The 20,537-nt window shown below is 45.3% G+C and overlaps 5 protein-coding genes across 5 annotated transcripts in view; 4 read left to right on the top strand and 1 right to left on the bottom strand.

Moving 5' to 3' along the window:
• Positions 1-5,952, top strand: part of CSUI_003105 (phosphoadenosine phosphosulfate reductase family protein) — a 12,530-nt gene extending 6,578 nt beyond the window's left edge. The window contains exons 5-10 of the mRNA XM_068063303.1: positions 115-310; positions 802-1,528; positions 1,819-2,767; positions 3,702-4,581; positions 5,342-5,526; positions 5,677-5,952. Coding sequence (XP_067924724.1) covers positions 115-310; positions 802-952 — 347 coding nt within the window. The 3' untranslated portion in view covers positions 953-1,528; positions 1,819-2,767; positions 3,702-4,581; positions 5,342-5,526; positions 5,677-5,952. The remainder of the gene's footprint in view (positions 1-114; positions 311-801; positions 1,529-1,818; positions 2,768-3,701; positions 4,582-5,341; positions 5,527-5,676) is intronic.
• A 1,762-nt stretch (positions 5,953-7,714) lies between these two features.
• Positions 7,715-11,649, top strand: CSUI_003104 (dj-1 family protein; the record flags this gene model as incomplete). The annotated part of the gene is made up of 4 exons (XM_068063302.1): positions 7,715-8,344; positions 9,023-9,080; positions 10,056-10,427; positions 11,168-11,649. 4 exons carry the CDS (start codon positions 7,715-7,717, stop codon positions 11,278-11,280), a joined length of 1,173 nt encoding a protein of 390 aa, XP_067924723.1. The 3' UTR covers positions 11,281-11,649.
• Positions 11,650-14,207: 2,558 nt separating this feature from the next.
• CSUI_003102 (uncharacterized protein) lies at positions 14,208-16,466 on the top strand. Its single transcript, XM_068063300.1, has 2 exons — positions 14,208-14,752; positions 15,315-16,466. The coding sequence occupies exon 2, from the start codon at positions 15,885-15,887 to the stop codon at positions 16,113-16,115; it is 231 nt and encodes a 76-aa protein (XP_067924721.1). The 5' UTR covers positions 14,208-14,752; positions 15,315-15,884; the 3' UTR covers positions 16,116-16,466.
• Positions 15,266-15,472, top strand: CSUI_003103 (uncharacterized protein; the record flags this gene model as incomplete). The annotated part of the gene is made up of 1 exon (XM_068063301.1): positions 15,266-15,472. One exon carries the CDS (start codon positions 15,266-15,268, stop codon positions 15,470-15,472), a length of 207 nt encoding a protein of 68 aa, XP_067924722.1.
• A 1,040-nt stretch (positions 16,467-17,506) lies between the features above and the next one.
• The window catches only part of CSUI_003101 (gtp-binding protein), a 3,815-nt gene continuing 784 nt past the window's right edge, over positions 17,507-20,537 (bottom strand). Inside the window, exons 2-4 of the mRNA XM_068063299.1 lie at positions 19,361-19,723; positions 18,461-18,636; positions 17,507-17,765 (exon numbers count right to left, since the gene is read on the bottom strand). Of these exons, the coding sequence (XP_067924720.1) occupies positions 18,539-18,636; positions 19,361-19,723 (461 nt within the window). The 3' untranslated portion in view covers positions 17,507-17,765; positions 18,461-18,538. The remainder of the gene's footprint in view (positions 17,766-18,460; positions 18,637-19,360; positions 19,724-20,537) is intronic.

Here is a 20,537-nt window from a genome sequence, read left to right as displayed (position 1 = left end):
AGAAAGAAACAGGGGAGAAATCTTTCCATTTCCTGTAATCTTTCGTGTGTTTTCCTTCTTGTATTCTTTCTTTTGTCCCTCTTTCTATCTTTCCTTCTTCTTCGCGGATGCTAGGAACGAGAGAAGGAGATCCAGGTGTCTTGAATCTTCATGATCTCCCGCCTTTACAAGTATCGAGCCGTTGGTTGCCTCCCTTTCTTCGAGTGCACCCTCTCGCAGGCTTTGAGTATGGCCATGTGTGGAAGCTTCTCGACCAGCTAGGGTCTGCTTATACTCCTCTATACGACGAAGGATATTCAAGTATCGGAAAGTAAGAAGAAAAAGAAAATGAAGAAAAGGAGACTTCTCTCTCGTTTCTCTTCTCTCATCAGTCCAATGGACTGGGAGATAGATACCCAGGCTACCACCGCTCCGACTGCTACAGAATACAAAGATAGATAGATAGATGAACGATAGAAAGATGAACGATAGATAGATAGATAGATAAAGATAGATAGATAGCTTAATGATAGATAGATAGATTGATTGAAGATAGATAGATAGATAAATAGATGAATTAAAGATAGATAGATAGATAGACACTGTCCGCGCTTTTGTTGCAACTACCCAGCCATACATGTTCGTATATCTTAGATGCTCTTTCCATTTCTATTTCTTTATCTGTCTGTCTGTCCATCTTTATCCGTCAGTCTCCGCCTCTCTCTATATAGCTACTTCTGTATATATGTGTCTATATATCTCTACCTACCTATCTATCCACACCTTGCCCTGTTGAAATGCTCGAGATGTGTATGTTTACAGTAAGGAAGACACACGTAGGAATCCTTATCTTTATTCTCCCTCCAAGCAAGCCTATCTCCCTGCGAGATATCTTCGCCTATGGAAACATGAGAGAGCGGGAAGAGGTGTACATACACCTCAAGAAGAGAAAGACAAAGAGAAAGAAAGATGACAAGAAGGAGGAATTGCCCCCCTTCTTCTCCTCTTCAAACTCAGTCAGAAGTGAATACATAGGCGTCCCTTGTCAGATGAAAAGCGGGTGTTTTTCTCTTCTTCTTTCTCACCTTCTTTCTTTCTTTTTCTTAAAGTACCTCAAGAAAGAGAAATCCAGGAAGAAGAACCTTTTCTTCTTCTTCTTCATCTTCGTTTGCTTCATTCCGTCGCTTTGATACCGTGAAAGAAGAACTCTTCTTCTCTTGTCTTCTTCTCCCTCTGTCTCCCTCTCTCTCTCTTTCAATAGAAGAAAACGCTTCTTTCGTGCCTAGCCACACACGTCACCCACATTATACCTATATCTATGTATACCTATATAGATGTACAGTAAAGCCATTAACTGAATGGATTAAGCGGTAGCCTCCTCATTTTCTCCTTTTTCGTCGTACGGACGTCTTTCTTGTTTGCCTTTCACATGCTTAGGAGGAAGAGAAAGATCCGAAGGAGAAGAAAGAAGATTTCACGGAGTTTTCGACTCCTTGCTAATCCGTCGCGCATGAACCTTTCCGTAGTCAACTTTCTTCTTCTTCTACTGGTACGATATGACTTGTGCTGCTTGCTCTCTCTCCTATCTCTGTTTCTGTTGTCGTTTCTCTCAATGAAGTTAAGAAGAAGGAAGACCGCGAAAAGAAAGAAAAGGAAGGACAACTCCTCTAGGTTTTTCTTTCCTTTGCTATAGAGAAGACTCTCGTTCTCCCATTGTGGTGATGGACAAGAGATATAGGAATGAGAGAGGTGCGAAGATAGAGATAGAAGATACGTTCGTCTTGACAGATTTAGATATGTTTCCTTTCTCTCCGTTCAATCTCTTCTTGTTTCTACCAGGAGAAAAAGAAGGAGCTTCTGCTTTCGAGTGTCTGTACAGTATGAAGGTTTACTAGCCCGAAATCTTCTTTACGTGGCTTTGATCCAGGACGTATCTAGTTCATTGTCGGAAGAGGAGAGGTGATACGAGCGAGGTATGGAAGAAGACGTGAGAGGCATGGGAGTGAGAGAAAGAAAAAGAAGAAGAATACTCATTTCAAGTTGCCTACGATATGGCAAGAGAGGTGGTGCCCCTCCCTCCCCAACTACCTCACACCCCATGGCGATCTTATCTTCGAGGTGGGGCCCGTGGAGCTAGGGTAAATAGGTCGCTAGAGAGATTTAGAGAAAGAGAGAGAAACTGCTACAGAGAGATGCCTAACAAACCAACGGAGAGGAGAGAAGAGAGAAAAGAAGGAGGGGAGAAGAAGAAGAAGAGGGAAAGGAGAGAAGTAGTAGATGTGGTCTTTACTATAGATCTAGATTGAGGGAGATAGATATCTTTCTATTTCGGTTTATCTCTCTACTCATCTGAATAGATATGTACAGAGATCTCTGTCATCTCTCTATTTCAGAGATCTCCCTCGCTATATATATATGAGTCTATCTTCCTATATGTGCATGTCTACATGCCTACGAGTGAGAAGGAGGTAAGGATTTGAACTGAGGGAACAAGTGAGAAGGAAAGAAGAGAAGAAGCACAGACGGGCTGTCTGTATCTACCTGTCTATCTGCCTATGTATTTTTAGCTTGATTGGTTCAAGTGAAGTGGAAGACGTTGTGGAAATCCACTCCTGTTCGTTTCTTCTTCTTCTTCCACTTTAAACGGCCGTAGCAGAAGTCTTATTCTTCTTCTTCTTTACATCCCTCTTCCTTCTTCCCTCATGTTTTCTCTGAAGTCTCACTCTGTATATCATTCAGTGGTTTGCTTGCTTTCAATTGAGAAGACTTCCGTTCTTAACTTTCTTTGGTACGTCGATCTCTATCACTTCGTTTCAGTTTCATGAATGATTTGTCTTTCCTGGAGAACATAATCTAAGTAGTCTATCTGTCTATCTATCGAGCTATCTATCTATCTATCTATGTATGAAGAATGAGGGAAGGAGAGAGGAGTTGGATGGCTCAAGATAAGAGAGAAGGAAAAGTAGACAGGTATCTTCTGTAATTCCCCTTTCTCGAAGCACACCGTACTAAAGACACCTTCTTCCGGACCTGACCGTAAGAGTTGAAGATCTCCCTCACTGTCCTCCACGTCGTCGCTATACAAGTAGTCAAAAGTAGACTGAAGCTGGTAATGAAGGTCCTGTCTTCTCTCTTTTAGAGGGGAGTTGATACCTAAGGTACGGATGTATCTAACTTTGTAGATATACAGCTACATGTACGCTAGCAAGGGAGGGGAGAGGAGAGGATGGGTATATCTGCATATATTTCTGTATATATTCATGTATCCCTGTGTATATGTAAACAGATATGTGTATCATCTAGCTCTTGTATAAGAAAGGAGAATAGGAATGGAAGAGCATCTGTAGGTAGGCAGGTGAGTACTCAGCTGATTAACTACGCTGGCTAGACATGAAAAGAGAAGAAGGCCGCTTTTCTCGTGACGAAGAAGACAATCTTTCAAGGCCACCAGGCGGAGACGTCTCTTACATCCTTGTTTTCGTATAGGTGAAGTGCACGAGATTTTGTTCTGCGGATAGCAAAGAGGTAAATACAGTGACAGGGAAAGAAAGAAGGGACTGGAAAGAAATAAGAAAGAGAGACTTTGAAAGATACAAAGAAAGAACGAAAGATCTGGTGAGATCTGAGGGAAAGCTCGATAGAGGTTTCTTCACAGAGAGAGAAGCATACAGATAAGAAACACTTGCCTAGTTCCTGTGTGTATGTGCTGCCTGCGCGACTAGGTATATAGAGAAGGAAATCCTCTATCAAGTAATGAAGTGAAGAACTACATCCCCGGCGCACATGAACTGCTACCGTACTGAAAGAAGAAAGAACAGAACCTTCAATCGCATAAAGACATAGATAGATAGACAGAGGGGTAGACTAGCCATTTGTTTGCACACATATAGGCATCTAGAAGACTTGCTACACACCTATTCAGACTGCATCCACTCTAATGCTCTCGGGCACCTGGATGTGAGCTTTTTAAAATAGAGAAATCACGGCGGCTGTTCGGGGTTACATAGGTAAGGAGGGAAAGAGTTCGTAACCCTATCTATAAAAAGAAACGAGAGAAAGCAGAAGTGAGAAGCGGGATGGATTCTGTCAAAATCGGGAAGTATGAATACATCGTCTTTCAAAGCATCTACACCTGTGCGTACACACACGCACACGCAGTGGAGGTACGCAACTACAGCAAAAGAGAGAGGAGGGCGACGACCCTGGCAGCGGGCTCCTTACTATTTTTCCACGGAGAGCTGGAAAAACACCTCAGAAACCACATGGGACGTCCGCGTAGTCTCGCAAGCACCGTTATCTTTCCCTTGGTTTCTGGCTGTAATCCTCGTGAGCAAAGCTTGGTTCGATTTCGCCGGTTTGCCGAGACTTGGAGAGCTAGGGAGCTAGAACGTTGTTGCAGTCCTCGTGAGCAAGACTGTTTCTCCGTGACTTGGAGAAAGAGCTTGAACGCCGTAACGCCTCCTGCTGCGTGCCGGAGAAATCATCGGCTTCTCACGGCGCCTCGCCGAACATGGTCTCTCAGCGTCCTCAGCTCAGAGACCATGGTCAGCGAAGCGCACTAACTACGGCGAGGAAACAGCCATCCTTCGACGCGCTTTGCGGGTGAGCCTCTGATCGCGTGACAAGCGCGGGAAGTTGACTCGGCCGCTGGTAGAAGAACAACCCACGCTTGGCGCTCTTTCTGGCGGCATTCAGTCCCGCCTGATCTGCACTGGGCGCTACGCTCTGCTAGCTGGCTCCAGGGCGCCTCTCTCCCCTTGTGAGACTGAGGAAGGCGACCTGGCCCTCTCTCATGCTTCCACTGGGCCTTGTGATACACAAGTCAAAATTTTCTCTCTTCGTATTCTATCTAGCCTTGCTTTTTATACTCGATCGGCCTTTGCCTGAGCTTCTCGCGACCCAATCAGCCTATCTCCTCACCTCAGATAGTTTGTTGCTTTTCATCTTCCCCAAGTGCTCTTCCACTGGGCCGGCGGGGCCTTGTGATACACCAGACAAGATCTTCTTTCTTCATGATTCTATCTAGCCTTGCTTTTTATACTCCATCGGCCTTTGCCTCAGCTTGTCGCAACCCCATCAGCTATCTCCTCACTGTAGCTAGTTGTTGCTTTCCATCTCCACTGCACCTTGCCTTGGCCTTGTGCCATAGCACTCAGTCCCTTCCTTCTTCTTTAGTCGATGTAGTTTGTTTCCTTTCTCACCGAGTGCTGTTTCTCTCTGAAATCGAGCAAGATGTACGCGTACCCTTTCACGAGCCCTCCTCGCCTGCCCTGCCAGGACGGCGATCTGCCGGGCTTGGGTAGCAGGAAGGTAAGCAGCTGCCCTACCCGAGGTGACCCCCGTCAAGTCTTTCCCTCTTCAGAACAAGCCGACAGTACACAGTGGTTGCTTAAGGCGATGAAGAGCCTAAGGACGCCCTCCCCCCCTCCGCCCGCTCCTGCGGACAAAGAGCGCGTGGAACCAGCCTGGCTTCAACACATTAAGGAGCCACTCCAGCAGTGCGTCAAACGAGCACTGGCTGCCTGAGATGAACTCCGGCGAGTCCTGGTAAGTCGACAAGAGGGTGACTCTTCAAGTAGTTTTAGTTGGCCTTCTGACAAGCCTTGGAGTTCGTCTTGTTTGTTCAGCAGGTCTCCGTGTGGTGGTGTGAAGTGTTGCTTCTTCTGATCTGTGCGTTGTTCTTCTGCACTTCTGCAGGCCTGGCGCGGGCGCGGAAATCGGAGAATGAAAGACCGATATCAATCAACATCTGACGGACAGTTGGGGTGTTCCGTTCCCCCTCATGTGGCATGAATAGTCATTCATCAGAAGAAAGTGTTGTTTAGAAGCCATGCATAGCGTTTAGGTTTCTCGAGGTTTTCCGTTCCACTCATCTAGCAGTTTCTTGGTTGCTTGTCGCTCTATCTACATACGTACTTATCTATGATCTTTAAGCCCACATATGTATTCATATACGCATGTCTATTCTATCACATTTCACTGTGGTTGGGGTTCCTTGTTTTGTTTGCCTCAGTCGGATTTTATAAGACTTTCTGGTTCTTCATTGTTTTCGTAAGAGAAAAACAGAAGATAGTGTTGTTTACAAGCCATGCATATCGTTCATATCTATTTCTCTGGCGAAACATATCCTAAACTCTGCAAAAGTCCGGCCGGTTTCCGTACACCAGTCTACTTAAGGCGGTCACATCGATCATCTCCCTCTTGTAACCGCGCACCAGATCCGTACTTCAGATCCACGGAGCTTAGTGTCACGTGTAAGGATAGATTGGTAGAGCAAAGATAAATAGACTAGAGACAGATGAATAGATAGATAGACAGGTAAACAGATAGGTAGGCTGGAGACAGATAGATAGACGTCTCAAGGACGCGTCGACTAGTTGCGTTAATCTTATCAGTATAAAAAGCAAGGTTTCTCTACATCTTCTAAATGACCAACGAAAAAGTGTAAGACACATTTCGAGTTTGACAGCAGTCTTCAGGGAGATAGCGAGTCACATCGATCTGGGCTTCTTTTTGAGAGCTCCGTGACATCTCACTACCACACGTCGCGGCAGTGAACGTGTGTAAGGCTGCATAGACACAAGAGCTGTTGTGTCCGTAGGCAAAAGTAGATTCGGCTTCAAGTAGTTTAACGCTGTGACACTTTGGAGGATGAATATCTAGTTAGGTGAACCCCGGCGTTTAGACGGGGGACCACCGTGTAGGGATTTCATTCACCGCGCCAATAAAGTGATGTTCGGCTGTGTAAGGCAACATCACACAGCATTTAGGACGTGAGGTTAGATCTGCTGTTGTAGCTGGTAAAGTTGCAAAAGAAGTTCAGCTTGACAGTTCAGCCGTCTCCAGATAGGTCGTCGACCATCTCCGGACGAGAGATGGGTAGAAGTGAAACAGCAGTCTTCGTTAATCGGTGAGATAGAAGGAGTGGAAGCATCAGCTCACACTCACATTAGATACTTTCCGTTTCTTACGCCGGAGGTCTCCAACGGTGTGGCGCTGTATCTTTCATGTACCAGGACGCTTCCAGTTGTTGCCTAGGTAGACAGGACTGTCTACAGGGATGCAAGGCAGTCTCTCTAAGACTGAGGAGTCTTTCTCTCAAAGTAAGCAGTGCTGGAGCCCGCTTGAGTGCGTTAAGGAACTCCTTCTCACCTATGTTCTGGGAAGAATGTGAAATACACTGCGAAGCAACGGCATGAAGGATTCGACAACGCGCCCACCCGGAAAAGGTGTATGGCGTTTGTGTCTCCGCAGAATATCGCTCGATGTTTCCGCCGCGTTTGGCCTTACTCAATGACTTCTCGTCCTTTATGACGCCAGTTGGATGCTAGAATTATTTTTCTTTCAATGACAGATTTTTTCGCGTCCAAAAGCTTGGTTTGGTGTGCGGCTGAGGAGCGACGACTACGCTTTGTTTGCCCCGGTGTCCACGTTTTCAAGTCCTTCGTCATGACGATCGGGACTTACCTGGATCTTTATAATCACAATAAGTAGAACACGTCTGGAATTCTCATTCCTTCGCTCAAGTAAAGAAGTACAAGGTGCAAGGACCCTCCGCTTGTCTGTCTCTCTCATGTTCCCCAGTTGTACGGGAGCGGAGGGCTCTTGCGGACATCCATGTACACTCGGCCCCTCCAAAGAGACCGACAGCACTTTCCACACACTTCACTTTTCTTTCTCCAACATTTTCCCTATTTCCGGACATTTGTTTTTCTCCCATTCCAACCGCACGACTATGCTACTTTCTTCTTTACGTCGTATCTCACTCGTTGATGTGCGAGCGGGGAGTCTGTCGCGCGGGAACTCCTCTGCATCTCTTCCTTCAAACAGCTCTGCTCCTACTACTGCTTCTGCCAACTACGGCCTCTCTTCTCATAGATCTTTCATCAGCAATGGGGGCAACCTGTCCCGAAGCTTGCACTCGGGTCATGTCCATCAACTAAAACATACACGAGTCCTCAAAAGAGGCGTTCTTTTAAATCAATTGGCTTTTGTCTCTTCTTTTTTCACGAGGTTTTTGCCTTCGCCACTACCACTGCCTCATCAGAACGCTTCCCCTCTAGTCACCTTGGTCCAACCAGGATCGATCTTCCAGGAGACAACTGCCACCCACCCGGGTTATCACGCTCACTATCCTCGGCGCTCCTCTTCAACTTTTCCCCCTCGATCATCCTGTCGCTTGCCGTCTCCCTCATCTCCTACGTCCTTTTCATCGTTATCGAGTACTCCAAATAATCCAGACTCAAAGAGCGATACCTCTCGCACAAAAAACTTCCGTCGAGCTGCTTTTTCCACCCGAAGGCCTCGTACTTTTTCTTCTTCTCATCAGCGGACCGCAATGGCGTACAAAGTGCTCGTTCCTATTGTAAGATTTGTCTTTCCTGTCCCTTCAGCGAATGAAGGGAGATTCGCTTCTTTCTTTACTTCTCCAGCGCAGTCAAGGGAAATCTGTGCTTTTCCTCCCAACGGTGTTAGGTTTTAACTAACTTCTTTACACCAGTCGTGCACACACGAGATCTAAGCCAAAGTAAGAAGGCCATGTTTTCATGGTGGCCGTATTATATCTTTTCAGCCCCTCCCTACCTCTGAGTTGTTTTCCGGGTGTATGTACAACACAGCGCCAAGTCGTGACCTTCCTCATAGAGTGATGTACATCGCTCAGTTGGGACTGTGAATGAGAAGGATGACCTATGACTATTGCCACTGGGTTTGTGAAGAGAAAGCACTTTGCAGACCAAAGCAGTGAGACGTGTGCATGCACCCGATAGCGGCAAAGCAGGCGTCTTTGTCGTCCATGAGGTGTAGTAGAGAGTGGCCTTTCTTTCTTAGACACGTTCTCTTTTCTGTGGGTCCCCGTGGTGAACGTCTTGATGTACTCCCCCTACTACAAACAGCTTGTGCTGTGTGGACATACCCCTTTACAGATAAGAGCAGAAAGCAGAGGGACTGAGTGGGGGGTTCTAATCTCTCAGTCTATCAAACATCCTTGGTATTGCTTTTCTTTCTTGTCTTTTCTGTTGATGAATTTCTTGCCCTTTTATAGGCCGAAGGCTCGGAGGAGATAGAAGCGGTGTGTATCGTCGATACACTCCGTCGTGCCGGTAAGTAGACGTCGCCTTGAAGATGACCGCGGAGGTACTTCTTCTCTTGTCCTTCCTCTTCTTTCTCCATCTCTTTCTTTCAGTACTCTCTCTCTCCCTGTATATGTTTCCCTCTCCCCGCTTTTTCGGGCTTTCGGTCTTTTTTGGGGTGTTTCAAGAAGCCGTACGTACGCGGCAGGAGTGCAACTCTGTTAATACACATGTGAGATGTATAGGTCTTCTGTACAATTAGAAAGACGTTTTTCATGTTCTTATTTCAATCACGCTGAGTGTATTTCATGCTATTTCAAGCTCTCTCTGTCTCGCTTCCCCATAGAAATGCTTCGGAAAAAGATACAGCCGTCTTATCTTACTCCTTCTTATGCTGGTCGTGTGTACGTGTCCTACCATCTCTTAAGACAGTTTTGTATGTACGTTGTTCTGATTGTTCTTCTTATCTCAAACCAGATCCTGTATATCTTCTACCTTGTCTCTCTCAACTACATCTATCTATCTCTAGGCACACATCTGTTTTACAGGTGTCTATACACTGTGTGTAGGTGGTTGAGACCTTTCAGAGAGGCGAAATAGTGATGTAGGGTAGCCTCCTCTCGTTGTACTGCGGTGGAGTGGATGCGTGTGTCTGGCGATCTCTCTGAGGAAAACTCATTGGGGACATCTTTTTCGCTCGCTCTCTTCTTCAGTTTCGTCTGTCCTCATTCACCTTCCCTACATCAATTTTTATGTCTCATGGCTTCTCCCCTTCATTCATTCTCCCAGGTCTTCCTTCAGTCGACTGTTCTTTCTATATCTGTCTCCTGTTTTCTGATGGTCTGTCTTGCACGTCCTTCTGTGTAGACATCAATAGATATGGATGTTCGTGTCTTTGTACCTATGTATATGTATGTGTGTGTCGTGTGCATATGTATATGCATGTGTGTGTATCTTGTATATATATGTATATGTGTGTCATTGTACGTACGTGTGTCCATGCAGGTGCGGAGGTGATCGTAGCGAATGTGATGGAGGGTAAAGGAAAGCATGGATCGATTTGTATGTCTCGGAAGGTCCTAATGCAAGCTGATAAGTCGATCAAAGAGGTCGAGAATGAAGTGTTTGATATGATTGCCGTCCCTGGCGGCATGCCTGGAGCTGAGCACTGTAGAGACAGTGTAGAATTAACGAAGATGCTGAAGGACCATAAAGCTAAAGGGAAGTGGGTCACAGCTATCTGCGCCTCTCCCGCTGTTGTTCTTCAACATCATGGCTTGCTAGACGGAGAGAAAGCCGTCGCTTATCCATGCTTCATGGACAAGATGCCCGCTGATATGAAAGGAAGTGGGAATGTCTGTGTCAGCAATAAAATAGGTAAGAAAGAATGAATGAACTCTTCTCTTGTTCATCAGAGTGTCCTTCACACTCAAGGGAGAAGTGTTCTCTCTCTGTGGGAGTGTAGATATCCTGTCTATTAAAGGGAGGAGATGGTAGATGTCTTCGTGGCTATCTCCCTGCATGGAGATCTCGCTGATGCTTGATGCCAATGTGTACCCGGTAAGGAGTATCGGGGTAGTCACTACATATGCGTGTGCCTTTCTATCCTTTTTTGCCAACTCCGTGTGGGTGTCCACACAGTGCTCTTGCGAAGAATCCATCCGTACGGGGTATATAAGCATGTGCAGGAGAAGGAAGGAGGCGCTCCTAGATAGATAGAGATCTTTACAAGCCTTCTGTCACTCATCCCTCACCTTCCATTTTCAAGCCGTCTCTCTCGTTGTTCGACTACTATGTATTTAGGGTGTCGAGGTATAGGATGGTCTCCCTGGCTGTGAATACATATGCACCTTCATTCAGATGGTCGAATGTGAAGATGTACCACCCACTACGCTTTCCTTCCGCATCATAATCGCCGCAGTGTACATACACCTAAGAATAACATGTATGCAACATGTGTAGAGGCATAACACCTCTTCTTCGATCAAGAAAAACAGTCGCGCTTGTAGCTACAGCAGCATATGACCCGGGGGCTGAAGGTCATGTATATAGATTCATCTTTAGAGACATACGTAGATCTTCCTTCTGGTGGATTCCTTCTTTGCTTTGTATTACAGTGACGTCGAAGGGACCGGCAACTGCCCTTGAGTTTGCCTTGAAGCTTGTAGAAGTTCTGTACGGCGCGGAGAAAGCGAAGGAAGTGGGCAGTGCTATGCTCATGTCTCAGTAGAGAAAAAGAAAAAGAAGAAGGCGCGGCGAGAGGGAGAGAAGCAATGCAGGCAATCAGTGGCAACTCACAGAGAGATTCAGATTTGGTTGATCCAGGCTACAGGGGTGGAGAAAAGAAATCCCAGGGTCCGGGCAAGGAGACCACTCGAAGACGTGGTGTATGTACACCTGTCATTGGTCTCTATATACGTCGGAGGTGTTTCATGCCCTACAAGAGACGATGTTGGCTTTTTTGAGGACGCCGTCTTACATGATGGTTTCCGTTCCGCCCTTGTCTTTGCTTGGGACAGGAAGAAACATGGAAAGTACAGACAGAAGTTTCTATCTCTCGTCAGGATGTTGGTCTGTCTCAACAAGCTAAATGCTCCGTAGATCTCTAGTAAAAGATATATGTACATATACGTGGGCATGTGTATATCATTTATATCTATATGTGTGTATGGCAGAGCGAGACTGTGAGATAAACCACATGCATGAGCTAGATGCATGCAGTGCTAGTGACCTGTGAAATTCGGGACAAGAGAGAAGGCGAATTGAGGTAGTGCTCTCTCATCTCCCGTCTAGGTACTTTTCCGTCAAGAAAACCTTTTCTTCCCTTCTCCCCATGAGCTGACTCTGTCAAGGTCAGAACGCATTATGTGGCTGCATCGATAGTGAAGTGGAAAGGAGGAGAAGGGGCGCAAGGATGTATGTCTATCAGATAGCTTGATACTTCCGGACGGCCTGAAAAGAGTCGACGGGTAGCCTGATAGAGCTTGGCTGACCATGTGTCTCGTCAGGCGCCTGAGAGATAGTACTCATTATTGCGTCTCTTCATCCAGCGGCGAAATGGAGACAATAAGAAGAATAGTATGAGCATACTTTCTAGTTACCACCTGTTTTCCTCACTAACAACGGTAGGGGAAGAAGTTTCTTCAAGAACAGGAGGAGTGGTGGGAGAAGCGGTATCGTGAGTCCGGGTGTATGTGCAGCGTAAATACATAGGGAGGAGCTGGTTTAAAGTCTTGCCTCGTCCCCTCGCTCGACGTCCAGCAGCTCCGTTGAGACCGAAAAACAGATGCAGTCACATATATGATTCCGGTGTATATAGTTGTATGGGAGGGATCTCATTCTTGAAAGAAGACACGTTGGCTAGCTGAACTTGTTGGATTGGCTAGCAAAGAATCTAGTGTACTCCAATTTCATGTACACGAGCCAGGCTGAGTGTAGAAGAAGACATTTCTCGAACACGGGAGAGAGACAGATATAGTAGACGGAATGATGAGTAGAACATCATTCCGTCTATTATATCCTGATAGTTTCAAGAGACAAGGAAGGGAATGGACAAGTAATTCTAGTGATAGGGGGGTGAATCTCGATGCTAGCCTACACCTGTATCTGCCTGAGAAGCACCATCCCATTTCCTGTGTAAGCTGCTCTATGAATGCATGCGTTTCTTTCTCAAAGATGAAAGCATAAGCAGTGTGCGCGGTTCCTCGATCCTTAGTACTGTTTGGAAGGAGACATGCGAATTCACAAAGTACTCCGTAATTACATAGGGGATTTATCTTCACAGCTTTTCGTCTCTGCTTTGTTCTTTCCGAGATTAACAGTCTCCGTCGCAATTTCTTACTTCCGCTATGATTCTTCAAGACTCGGAGGTAGTTCTATCACCCTAGCTATTCCCAGCACTGGGTAATACACTTGGACCACTTCCATTAGCTACTGGCAAAAGTTAGGAAGGGGTCATCTTTGTTTCAAGTAGAAAGACGAGAGAGGTAGTTAGATGCAAGGACTAGGGTGGTTGGAGGAAGACAAAGAAAGCAAAGAAACCCTCGATAAAGAAAAACGAACTAGTAGGGGGGAGGGAGTGAGAATCTCACGGACAGATACGAAGAGAAAGCAACTGCTGCGTAGATCGACCATTGGAGACCGCGGATTGCATTCGAAGAACACTAGGAAGGCAGTCGTGATCCCTCCTTCCACCCAGGAGTGAAGAGGAGGGATGGAAGGCAGGAAGATAGCAAAGTTGTTTCTTTATCTCTTTAGAGCAAGGAAGTGAAGCGACTGAAGGCTTGCGACTATTCGAGCATCTATGATGCACCCCTTGTTCTTTCAAGCGGAGATCAAGAGAAAGTCTACGGCAGCTGAGACTCGAAGCTTTGTGTGGAGAAAAAGATACATACAGACATACAGACAGGCTCGGTGGCTGACACCCCGGTGAATCCTATGGAGGAGAATGCTTACCTAGATAGAAAAAAGAATGATTGATGGCAAGAGGAGCAAAACAGCCCTTTTCCCTCTTCAGTAGAACAGAGACCTCCTTGTACCCTACAGTATAAAAGACATCTGCGCCACCTTCTACAAGTCGGAAAATATGTAACGAAGATATGCAGAAGTGTTGGCGTGAAGAAGAGTCCTTTTACAGTCTCCTCTTACATTGAAGCCTCTGCAGACAAAAATACAATCTTCCTTCATATAGAAAGTCTACACATTTCCGCTCAACATAGTAAGAAGAGTTTACTTACAATCCGAGACGTCGTCGGAGATGGCTAAGCAATGAGGGAGATAAGGACGGCTGTCTTTTGCTCCTTTTTGAAGTGCCTGATCCGTCGCCTAGTCTCGAGGACACGTGATTCTTCTTCGCTTGTTGGTAGAAAGGAATGTGAAGAGCGAGAAACAACCCTACAAGTTGTAGCTATATTCCTCTTTGTCTTTCTCTTCTCTTCTTTCCTTCTCAGTCAGCCCCACGATACAAGTCGTTTTGTCATTCACGTAGTTTCTTCCAGTTCTGAGCCCCCATTTCTTTTCTTGTCGACTGCCTGCATGCAGTCCTGCGAATGCCTTTAGTTTATTCGAAGCATGCGAATGCAACACCGCGATCTTCACAATCCAAGGAAGAAACAAGGCAATTCAGAACGCCTGTGATGCTGGGGCGTCAGGTGTATGTACACCCCAGCTCTCTTCGTTTCAGCCCCATTGATAGGGTTAATGGAAAGGTGCCAACGCCCCAAATCGATTATGTGCCCGGGCAATAGAGGGAATTCGCGCATCTTTTCTTCAGATCTTTCTTTTTCTAACATAAGACTTCTTAAAGTTTGTCACCTTTCCGGGAGATTCAACCTTCCTTCTGGTTCCTCAGAATTGCTGTCTCTCCAGGAGAAGACTTTCTCGTTTCTCTCTGATTCTTCAACAGTGAATGAAAAGAGTTCTCCGCTCCAACTGAGGACTAATACATCTCGGACAGTTGACTCTACTACTCTTTCTTGATCACGACCACCGCATTCTTCTGTCTCTCCCGCCACTAAAGAAAAAGCAAGAGAGAGAGAGACTTCCCTTCCCTCTACAAGTACCACGGTGTCTCCCGTCCTTCCTGCCTTCTTTATTGTTTCTCCTTCTATCTTCTTCTCTCCTTCCTCCGGCTGAAAATATGTTTACAAGGCTTTCTTCGTCTCTTGGGAACACCGCCAAGTGGGCGGCGGTCGTTTTGATAGGTACGCGAGAAGAGAAATAGACAGAGAGTACCAGAAGAGAGAAGAGAAAGACACGGAGAGAAGTCACGAAGGAAGAGATTCTTTCTTGCTTTCCCGTCTTTCGGTATCCCTTCCCACCCTCGTGTACATGCATTTAGGAGCGTGTGACTCGTAGGTTGTCCTTGTGTATAGACGTAGGAAAGACCTAGCGCGACGCACTACTGCTCCTGCTGTGCATATCGAGACATCCCACAGGTGTATGTACACTTCACGTGCATGACAGAAGACACTTCAGAGGTGACAAGTTATTCTTTGGCTGTGTGTACGTGCATGCAGCGGGACGATCTGCGAGATGGAAGCAAGAAAGGTCTTTCATGTAGTGTACGGATGTTTCGGGTGTACGTACACTCGATTTTTTCTCGTACGAACTGTCGCGCATAAATCTATCTGTCTCTCCCCGCATCGACATCTAGCATTTCTCTTCACCTTGGTGCCAGCGTCCAGAGCTTTCTTCATCTATCTTCAACTATGCGAATGTATCTATCTATCTGTCTGTCTATCTCCCTCTGTGTATTCACACCAGGTGCAGGATTGCCTATTGGAGCGGCGTACTTTCAAGTGGTGCATCATAACGTCGAAGCTGAGGCTGCTCGTTTACATCAAGAAGGAAATCTCCATCGTGAGAAACTTCGACAAGAGAGAAAGAACAACACTTATCACCATGCTGGCGATGAGAATTAGAATCTTCCACACAGTCTGTAGAATACCATCTATGCCTATAACGCCGTCTCTCTCTTAAACATCTGTCCTACCTAGCTATTGGTAAACCCCTCATATTCCTTCTCTTTCGTCTTATCTCGCCCATTACACATTCTTCTTCCTTTCTTCGTTTCATCGTCGTAATTTCCCTCTCCCTCCTGTCTGTGTGCCACTCCTCTCTGTATGCTAATCTTCTTCGATTTTCTGTCTTTCCTCCCTCTCCTTTCTCTCTCCTCAAAGACGCGAGGCGTCGTACACACATACAAACTCACCGTGTCTACACATCGGTTGATATGCATATCTCTATATCTAGCTCTCTCTACATATATATGCGTGTATATCTCCACAATTCTATGTGTATATCTTCAAGGCGATGCCACAGGTATAATTCTAGATGAAAAGAGTTCCTTCTCTTTCGCTTTCTCTCGGCTTTCTTTCTTGGAGACTTTTCTATCTTTTCAGTATAAGCCGATCGTCCTCTCCCGCAGCCAGCAGGAGTGTTTTCCTTAGATATATCATACATAGATACGAGTTCATAGATATATATTCAAATAGGTGTACAGCAGAGGTACAAATATATAGCAGAGGATATACGCTTAGGACTGCCGTTGCATGGTCATGCTAATAATGAACCGTTGTAGATAGAGAGAAAGAGCAGACCCTCATTCTTTCTTCTTTGGCTCTATCGAGTCTTCTCCGAATAGCTTGACGAGGCAGAGAGAGAAAGACGAGGAGCAGTTGCCTTTTCTCTTTATCTCTCTTCATCGTCTTGAGGCACATAAGTGTATATGTCTGTATGATGCTCTCTCTTATCACCTTTGCATGCATGTCTCCAATGTGCGTCCGTTTCTTTCTCTTCTACTTGCCCTCCTGTATCTCTTGATGTATGAAAACGTATGGCTTGGAATGAAAGACGAGAAAAGCTTTCTCATTCTCCTACTCCTAACAACCGACGCATAAAATGCCTTCTACCGTTTTATCGCAGTTGCTCGAAGATCCATAGAAAAGTATGGCACATCATAGCCTGCTATGTAAGGAGAGAGTCTGTTCTCCCCCTGTTTAAGAATCTTTCATTCAATACGCCAGGCATCTGCTTTTCTCTTCTCTTACCGTCCATAACTTCCACCCCTCTCTATCTCTCCAATATTTCCATGTGGGGAAGATAGCATCTGTCCCTGCGGATCTCCTCCCTCGTCCTTAGAAGGTTTGTATAGATGTCACTTCCTCTCTATAGGTATCCCTATGTATCTGCGAATCTGTAGGGACAGGTACGGAGTTAAGAAAGATGAAGAGAGCTTTGATAAAGATAGAGAGTTTTGGAGAGTCGTAACGGGTAGGAAAGAAGATGACTAGCAACGTAAGTGATCGTCTTAGATTCAGCGAGGTGTAGCCACAATTTCTTCTCCGGCATTTGTCACAAATATGATGCAGTGTACATACACCCTCCGTCTACAAAAGAAACCTTTTGGGTTAGACTTCCTCGTGAAATCTCTCATCCTTGTTTCTGGAGGGGAGAATGAGTGAAGAGAAAGAGATCATTGTGAGGACGCGCGAGGAGACAAGATACAGACCCGAGCCCAAAGAAAGAAAGAAAGATACAGATATTTAGTACTCGTTAGATAGACGGACCTCTCCTCTCCGTGAATGGATTTTTCCAAGCGACAAAGAGAGGTCTTCCGTTGAAGAAAAGACGTTTCATACCTCGCAACGTTTGGAGGAGACAGAGAAGGCAAGTGCCGTAGAAGGAAGGTGTCTAGTATCAACTTGCAAGAAGTATATGCAAAGAGCTGACGGTAGCAGGAGCTTGCTTTAGTGACAGGCAACACGGAAAGAAAGATGAAGAGAGAGAGATAGATAGAGGGAGACAGAATTGAGTCAAAACAGCATGAAAAAGAAGATTCTTCGAAAAGAAATGATCGATCTTCTTCTAGAGCCAACCTTCTCAAACTGATAGAGAGAACGAGAGAGAGAACTAAGTAGAAGAAGCAAAAAAGTCAATGGGTCTCATTTAGATGGGGATGGGCGAAAGTAACAAGACAAGGTAAGAGTGAAAGAGAAGAAAGAGACACAAGAAGGGGAGGAAAGAGAGGACAACTCGAAATCCCTGTCTTCTTTCCTGCGTAGAAAAATACGATACGGGCTGAAGAAAACGAAGAGGGAAAAAGAGAAGAGGAAGAAAGACTTGCAAAGACACTTTTCTGTTCATTTCTTTCCGGCATTGGTTACATTGAACTTGAAGAAGATAATATCTCCATCCTCGACAACGTAATCTTTTCTGTAAGGACCAGACAGACCATCAAAATCCCAACACACAGACATGCGTACAGCCTATGCATGCAATGCCGTGTATGTACAGAAAGAAGAAAGATGATGAAACTTATCTCTTGTCACCCCTCTATGTTCTTTGGTCAGAGAAGAAAGGAAGACAAACACGGCATCCATTGACCCACACATCATGTAGAGAGGAATCCGTATCAAGTATGTTTGAGGTGTATGTACACCTGGTAGAAATGGAGTTTCAAAGACAGGGACAGATGCTACAAGAGAATTGCTTCCACCACAACGACGACATGAAAGAGCCAAATTCTCCAAGCAAAGAGGAGAGAGGCAGACAAAGAGAGACAAGATGAAAGAAAGACGTGAGAGAGTTAGCCAGGGGATCTCGCAGCTTTCGCTGAGGAGAGAAGTCGGGAGATTGGCTAAATAAGAAGAAAAATGCACAAAAGCGCGTGAGGGGAAGTTTAACAGACAAAGAGACAGACGGAGAGAAAGAGAGACACGGATACACACACGACGTTAGTTGCCAATAGACATGAAGCGACAAGAGCAGAGATCGATAGGAGAGAAACAACGGGAAAGGAGAAATGATGAAGAAAAGCGTCCTCGAGTAAAGCTAGAGAAACTAATAACGAGAAGAAGGAAAGAAATGTGAGAGAAAGAGAAAAGAGCAAGAAAGAGAGAAATCCTTACCCTTTCTGGTGATACTTTCCTGCAGCTTTAACTGCATTTTCACTGCCACATGCAACGAGATCTTCATACTTATAAACTTCAGCGCATATGAATCCTCTTTCGAAATCTGTATGGATAACTCCTGCTGCTTGAGGAGCTTTTGTCCCTGGTGTACATACACCCAAAACACATGACAACTACACAGAAAAATGTCAACGCGGCAATCCTCTTTTTCTATTCATCTATCTCCAGCACCGTCACAGAAGAGGAAGACTGAAGGGAATGATCATGAAATACAGGATACACCTCAGAGACGAAGACCGAGTGACTGTACATACACCCGCAAAACAAGACACAAATCTTGAGTAATAAAGCTATTTCGACCTATTGGAGCGGCAGGCAGATCTACCTCCTCTTTCTCAACTTCTATTCAGGACAGATAGATAAACGTGGGTATACATATATCTATATACATACAAATGAATCCAGGAACTTCCTGTAGTAGCGCCCTAGTGTCTCCTGGTACACCCTCTGTCTACTCATACCTACACATGCACGTACACGAACACGCCCCCACGCTTGGGGCATATATGTAGTATATATACATGCCCCTGATGTGTACGTCCTACTGCACTGGTTATCTATAAGTAGATAGGTACATGTGCCTACATCTACGTAGCTACGCCAACAAGACATACCTGACTGCATACAAGAGTCTTCCACATAAAGACCCATACCCCCCATACAGCTGTATGTACACTTCTACATTGGTCTAGACACCTAGGATTGTCAATCACTACAAAAGAAACCCCACCCCGCATACGAAACATGCTTCTTTTCACGCCCTTCTTCACTTCATTCTTTCTCATCTGTCTTCTCTTCCTCAACTCCCTTCCCCCTTTCTTATTCTTTCATTCTTACCTTGTCGTATCGTCCAGCATTTGACCTCGTCTTCTCCACACGTGAAGAAATGAATGAGGTGAAGAGCGTGATAACCTGTAGTAACGATCTTATCTAGCTGGCTTTTCTTAGCTCCAGACTCTTGTATGTACTTTTCTCTTGCCGAGTCATCGGGAAGTTCTGCGAGCTTATTTTCGAATTGGGCTGAATATGGAATGAGAGGACCTTGCACATTCGCCTCTACCCATGCATGTATCTTAGCTAGCCACTTGTTCTTCTGACGGATGAAATCTTTCTCACTCATGTTGACAAGATAAACAACTTGCTTCGCTGTTAGAAATTGATACTCGTTCAACACTTCTATCTCCGCTGCCTTCCAGTCCACTGAAGAAGAAACACATACACACAAAGACGCAGTCATCATAACCGATGTATAGACATGGATAGATAGATAGATTGAAGATAGATAGACCTGTAGGGAAAGACAGGTATGAGAGAGAGGGCGAGAAGGAAGGCGCTGTTTCGGAAGGACGAGTATGAGGGAAAGGATGCTTCTTCTTCTACACGACCCGTCTCTCGGTGCACGTACACACGAGGAGGGGTGAATCTAAACATACGGTGCTTATATACATCTCTATAGCTACCTACATACTATATGGTAGGTATATATACAGCTCTTCTCATATATCCGCACGATTATATACTCTACACACGAAGGAAAACTGGCGACAGGTTTGTATTCTCCCTGCCAAAGTCATATCTGCGAAAGGCCTCCGTTCACCCGTTGCTTATTTCTCATCTTAATCCACGTAGATGAGCGAAACAAGTCAGCAGACGGATGTAACAAGCGCATGCATAGAGAAGGATAGAAACCTATCACCTCTATACCCGTCTACAGTCAACTATCTCTCCTCTAAACTGTGATATATATATAGATAGATACATACGTATATTCATACACTGTTATATGTGTATCAATGTATATAGAGATAGATATACGTATATTCATGGAAGGTAACACAAGAGATGAGACCCTTCTTCTCAACGACAAGCGAGGAGAAAGAATTAGTTCACATTCTAGGTATTCGAATCGACGGGATGAGAAAACACGTCACTCCTCTCCCTTCCTTTCTCCCTCTCTCTCTCTCTCTCCCTCTCTCATGGCTATCATGCATATATATATATATATGTATATTAT

The sequence above is a fragment of the Cystoisospora suis genome (genome assembly GCF_002600585.1).
Source record: "Cystoisospora suis strain Wien I chromosome Unknown contig_1332, whole genome shotgun sequence".
NCBI lineage: Eukaryota > Apicomplexa > Conoidasida > Eucoccidiorida > Sarcocystidae > Cystoisospora > Cystoisospora suis.
Note: the sequence above shows the minus strand (reverse complement) of the source record. Positions and strands in the feature narration are given on the sequence as shown.